Raw genomic sequence first — 6,474 nt, 5'->3', positions numbered from 1 at the left:
CAAGGAGCTTCTCATCACCGACCATCTCTACCAGGCATCTCTATTCCAAAATTCTCTGGGAGCTTCTCTGAATGGCGGCATTTTCAAGATCTTTTCGTCTCACTTGTCGGAGAGAATCCGTCCATCTCTGCAGTTGAGAAAATGCATTATCTCTGCGCCAGTCTGGAAGGAGACGCGGCTAGTTTAATAGCCAACCTTAAGATCTCAGCTGACTCGTTTGCATCAGCATGGGACACGCTCACAGCACGGTACGAGAATAAGAGGCTTCTCAAGACTGCTCATCTCAACAAATTACGGGCCCTGCAGAAAATGGAACAGAGATCAGCCAAGGAGTTGAACCACATCTTAACCACAGTTTCAGAGTGTTTAAATGCTCTGAAAGCACTTGGCTGCCCCACTAGCACCTGGGATGATCTTATCGTGCACGACATCGTACAATTGCTTGATGTCCGCACTCGGGAGGCTTGGGAGATTCATTTGGGCTCCAGCACTGAGTCCCCAAGTTATGATCAACTCAAGACCTTTCTGACTGGTTCTGCCAGAGCTCTGGAAAGCATGGAGAGTCAGCTATCTCCGAAGAAGGCACCTCCCGTCAAGACCGCCTCATCAACGCCAGTCAGAAGAAGTTACTCTCAGGCATCTCAGCGAACTCCTCCAGCCTACGTTCATCTAACTCAGTCTGCTCCACAACAGTCTTCTCACTCATCCACGTCTTCTCAGACCTTCAAGCCAAACTTGAACAATTATTGTAGTGCTTGCTCTAAATCTCACTACATAGCCTTCTGTCCAGCATTCAGCCAACTCAGCTACAATGACAAGATGGACATAGTCCGCAGAGAGCGACTGTGCTACAATTGCCTTGGTAGGCATAATCTGCGCAAATGTGAGATCCCCAAAGGCTGTAAGATTTGTGAGGAGAGACACCACACGCTTCTTCATCAAAATCCCGCACCAGCCACTCAAGTCATATCAGAATCTCCACAAGATTCTACTCCAGCTACTACCAGCTCAGCTCAACCACAATGAAGGTTAGGTAGGACTTCTCGGAGCATTCGTCGACATCTCAAGAGACAGTGTAACGCGTCCACTCAGACTGAATTCACCTTTCCATCTACTGTCTCTGAGACTTCTCAAATAATTTATCAGGAACAGACATCTCAGACAATTCCACAACCGACTTCTCAAACAAATAGAAAAAGGACTTCTCGTCCAGTGTCAACAGTTCAATCACGAACAGCAGTGCTACTAGCTACTTGCAAAGTAGTTGTCATATCACCAGACAACACTCAACATCAAGCTCGTGTTCTCCTAGACCCAGGCTCTGAACTGACACTAGTTTCTTCAACGCTAGTCAATAAGTCTGGACTTCTCAGAAGGCCAGCAGCAATTTCAGTACAGGGAGTTGGTAGCACCTCACCCGGCACAACTCAAGGCCTAGCTGTACTCAATCTACAGTCCACACATTCGAATTCTCAGATACAACTGAACGCTCATATATTACCTCGAATTACCACTCACATTCCATCAGTAGTGGTTACTAACCAAGACTGGTATCACATCAACAAATTAGAACTAGCTGATCCAGACTTCCTAACACCAGGTCCAGTTGACATCTTCATTGGTGCAGACAATCTCAGAAGCATACTCAGATCATCTCGGTTAGTCATGAGAGGTACCTCGGAACCCATGGCTATGCATACTATTTTTGGATGGGCAGTTCTGGGTCAAACATCTACTGAGCCTAAAACAAAGCCTCTGCGATCTTTTCATTTGACGAGTAACGAGGATCTACAAGATACACTCACCAAATTTTGGGTACAAGAGGAAGTCCCTACTATATCAGAGCCACAACTAAATCTAGCAGAGTCAGAATGCGAAGAACACTTCACTGCTACGCATTATCGAGACAATTCTGGTCGCTACGTTGTACGACTACCTCTAAATTCAGACGTATCACAACTGGGTAATTCCAAGTTAACTGCGCAACGATGGCTTCAACGTCTTCTCAAACGACTCTCCTCAGATGCAACTCTAAAAGAACGATACATCAAGTTTCTTCAAGAGTATGAAGACCTTGGACATATGGTTGCTGTACCGTTGAACGCTCCAGAGCCTCCTCATACGTATTACCTTCCGCATCATGGAGTATTACGGGAGCAGAGCACCTCAACAAAGCTCAGAGTAGTCTTCAATGGATCCAGCAAAACGTCATCTCAAGTCTCACTCAATGACATTATGCATACAGGTCCCAAAACTCAGTCTGACATTTTCGACGTCTTGCTCTACATTAGACAACACAAATACATTTTCATTACAGACATAGTCAAGATGTTCCGTCAAATTAAAGTGGAGAAAGATGATTGGGACCTTCAGCGTATTCTCTGGGTAGACCAAGACTTCAATATTCGAGCCTATCAACTAACTACCGTCACGTATGGTACACGGTCAGCTCCATATCTTGCTTGTCGAGTACTGAAGCAATTAGTAGCTGATGAAGGCCCTAATTACCCACATGCAGTCGATCCAATTCTCAAAGGCAGTTACGTCGATGATATCTCAGGTGGCTCAGAAACTCTCGAACAACTCAAGAATATTGCTACGCAATTAAATAACATGTGCCTCTCAGCTTGCTTACCACTTGACAAGTGGAAAAGCAATCATCCTCAATTTTCACCACCAAGTACCTCAACTCAAGCAGCTCCTGCTGTTCATACGTTCGAAGATCTCACCTCAAAGATACTGGGTATCACATGGCACCCTCATGAAGACATCTTCTCGTTTCAAGGGAACATCTCATTCAAACAAGCCATCACCAAACGCGCCATTCTCTCCGAGGTGGCACAACTCTTCGATCCACTTGGACTTATATCTCCAGTAGTTATTCGAGCAAAAATTCTGATGCAACAACTTTGGCTGGAAAAGATTGGCTGGGACGACACACTAACGCCTGAAACAATTCACCAATGGGAGAAATTCAGAGACGATCTCAAGACACTATCGACAATTAAGATACCCCGGTGGTTACACCTGCACTCTCAAGCCTATTCAATACAAATTCATGGGTTCTCAGACGCGTCTCAATTAGCAATGGCAGCAGCAGTATACCTCAGAGTGACAGATTCAGACTACTCATCAGTCGTCACGTTAGTTTGTTCAAAAACCAAGGTAGCACCTCTTAAACGTCTCACTATTCCAAGACTGGAATTATCAGCTGCTGCCCTACTTGCAAACCTCGTAAAACACACTCAGAAGACTCTCAATCTCAATAATGTACCAGTATTCTTATGGACAGACTCCTCGGTTACCCTTGCATGGGTGAAAAACAATCCAATGAGATGGAAAGAGTTTGTGGGCAATCGAGTATCAGCCATTCACGAAGCTACTCCAAATGCCCATTGGAGATTCACATCAGGAAAACTCAACCCAGCAGATTGTGCTTCTCGGGGCTTAAGCGCTTCCCAACTTATTGAGCACGCGTTATGGTGGACTGGACCACCATGGCTCTCGCAATCTCCAGAATTTTGGCCATCAGCGGTTGCACCATCTCCAGAACATGATTTGGAAGAAAGACCAGGCGTATCACTCTCAGTAACGTCTCAGCCAGTATTATGGGATCTCATTGACTTGCCTCAAGTCAAATCCTTCAATAAAGGCCTTTCTAAGTTGCTTAGAATCACGGCAATTTGTCAGCGAGCCATCTCCAGATTTAAACGAGTACCAAATGCTAGTTTAGCCATCTCACCAATTAATCCAGCTGACTTAGAAGCCGCAAAGCTGTTCTGGATACGGGAGACGCAACAGGCATACTTCTCTGCTGAAATCAAAGCTATACAAACTGGCAAGAGACTTCACAAAAATCATGTTCTTTCTCGACTGACGGCAATGGTTGACCGCACTGGTATACTGCGAGTTGGAGGTCGTCTTCAGAATTCTCAATTGTCGGCGGACAGCAAACACCCAGCTATACTGCCCCGGCACAGCAAGCTCTCAGCTCTAATCATCGCAGATGCTCACTCTAAAACCCTTCATGGTGGTACTCAGGTAACTCTATCTTACATCAGAAAGACTTGCTGGATCATCGGTGGCCGAGCTCCCATAAAATCATTCATTCAACGATGCCTCGTGTGTGCTCGAATACGTGGAGTTCGAGCTCAACAACTCATGGCGCCGCTTCCAACCTCTCGAGTAACTCCATCTCTAGTCTTTGAGCATACTGGTGTCGATTACGCAGGTCCTATCGCATTAAAAACATTTCAAGGTCGAGGTGCAAAAACCTTCAAAGGCTGGATCGCAGTCTTTGTGTGTTTCACAACGTCAGCGATTCATTTAGAAGCGGTTTCAGACTACTCAGCAGAAGGATTTCTCAAAGCATTTCGACGTTTCACCAGTCGTCGTGGAATCTGTAAAACTCTTCGAAGCGACTGCGGTACAAATTTTAAAGGTGCTCACACTATGCTTAAAGACCTATTTCGACAAGCAACAAAGGAATCTCAAGAGCTTCAACGGATTCTCACAAACGATGGTACAAAGTGGATTTTCAATCCACCGGGTGCGCCTCATATGGGTGGAAAGTGGGAAGCAGCAGTCAAGTCGGTAAAACATCATCTTCAACGAACCATTTCAGACACTCTTCTCACTTTTGAAGACTTCTCAACCTTTCTTGCACAAGTAGAAGCTGTACTTAACTCCCGACCGCTCAGTGCGCTATCAGATGATCCGGACGACATCTCAGCATTAACTCCAGGACACTTCATTCGCGGAGAAGCTTTGATTACAATACCCGAACCATCATTATCCTCCGTACCAGAATCAAGACTTTCTCATTTCCAGCGAATTCAAAAGAGGTTCCAGACATTTTGGGACAGGTGGTCAACAGAATGCCTTCAAGCTCATCAGTCAATCTCCAAATGGCAAAAGACTCAAGACACCATTCAAGTTGGCTCATTAGTACTTCTCACTGATGAGCGACTTCCACCATCAAAGTGGCCTCTCGCTCGGGTCATTCAGCTTCATCCTGGTAGTGATGGATTGTGTCGAGTCGTAACAGTCAAAACAGCTACTTCAACTCTTACTCGGCCGATAGTCAAGCTCGCTCCGTTGCCAATCTCACCTCATCAAGACGACTCGCAAGAAGAAGATTCTAATTCCTCACAAGGTTGCGGAATTGGGGGGAGAATGTTCGAAATTAAGTCATCAACGTTACGCAGACCATGGAGAGATTCCATGGCTCATTAACTTCGCACGGACCATGAGAGAGACTGCTCGCTCTCAGTACGCGAGCGACCAATAGGAGTTAACTCGACCCCCTCCACACTCAACTAAGACATCTCATTGGCCAGCGCTTAACTTTTCCCCTTCTCCTGAAAAGCCAGGCATCTCATTGGAGCGCAGATACCGATGCCTCCCACTCCGTCGAGAACATTCTAGAAGCCGGACTCTCGGATATAAAAGAAGGTGATCTATGAGCACCAAGTATTCCATTCTGATCAGTCCTACTGTGACGAATACTCTCCAGATAGCGAGCAAGGCTATCAGCGATTTAGAATAAATATTCAAGCGAGCAAGGCTTGAATATTTCTCCAGCTTCATCTCTACACCATCAGTTCTTTTCAGAACTATCTCGTTAAGTTCTGACTAGCTCGTCTCCGGGCTAGTCTCACAAGAACTTGTCAACTCACAAGACCTCCGGGTCTCCAGCTAGACTTCTCTAGCAAACCAAACGGTTCTTGTAAGAACCAGTAGTCAATTTACATCGTCGTCTCCAGCTCCAACGTCTCTTTCTCAAACGGTCTTTCTCAAGACCCCAACGGCCTTTTTCAAGGCCACCAAATATCAACGTGAGAATTCGCTTCAGTACAAAGTTCTACCGGCAGACTACTCGTCGAACAAATATTTTTTAAAATCATTAGTTATTGTAAGCAAAATCTAAAATCTAAGATTGGAAAATAATATTTTAATTGACCTGGAACTGTTAATATCATATTTATTTTATATGAGTAATTAAAAAATAATTTTAATATTTATCCAAAAAAAGCCAACGTACAAGTAATTTTAAAGACACGTAGAATATTAAAAAAATTACTTACAGTAATTATAAATACCCAGTTGAGCGTAGTTTCTTTAATAAATTTCAGCATTATATTTGCCGTTTAGTAACTTTTTATTTTGACAGATGTAAACATCAGGTCTGTACTATTTTGTGGGCGCGTGCAGGGCGCTCAAATATAGTAGCGGGAAAAATTAAATTTTTTAAAAATTCATTTCTTTCAGAAATAGTAATAACAAAATTTTATTTTGCACACCTCGAACGCGAAGCGGAGAGGTTGTGCTTTACAACGGTCTTCTCAAGGTCACGCGATTTTTTATTTATTGGTATCAATTAATTGAATTTCGTATTAATAAAAATTATTAAAAGAAGATTTGTACCGTAGTTGTTTAATAATTGATTATTAATTTGATGAATCATAATTGATT

At 43.9% G+C, this 6,474-nt stretch overlaps 1 protein-coding gene across 1 annotated transcript; it reads left to right on the top strand.

The window, feature by feature from the left end:
• The first annotated feature begins 1,022 nt into the window (after window positions 1-1,022).
• Window positions 1,023-5,235, top strand: LOC103576132 (uncharacterized). The gene is made up of 2 exons (XM_014444314.2): window positions 1,023-1,028; window positions 1,147-5,235. Exons 1-2 carry the CDS (start codon window positions 1,023-1,025, stop codon window positions 5,233-5,235), a joined length of 4,095 nt encoding a protein of 1,364 aa, XP_014299800.2.
• Window positions 5,236-6,474: the final 1,239 nt, after the last annotated feature.

Source organism: Microplitis demolitor, chromosome 4, assembly GCF_026212275.2.
Source record: "Microplitis demolitor isolate Queensland-Clemson2020A chromosome 4, iyMicDemo2.1a, whole genome shotgun sequence".
Lineage (NCBI taxonomy): Eukaryota > Metazoa > Arthropoda > Insecta > Hymenoptera > Braconidae > Microplitis > Microplitis demolitor.
This window is presented reverse-complemented; position numbering and strand designations above follow the sequence as displayed.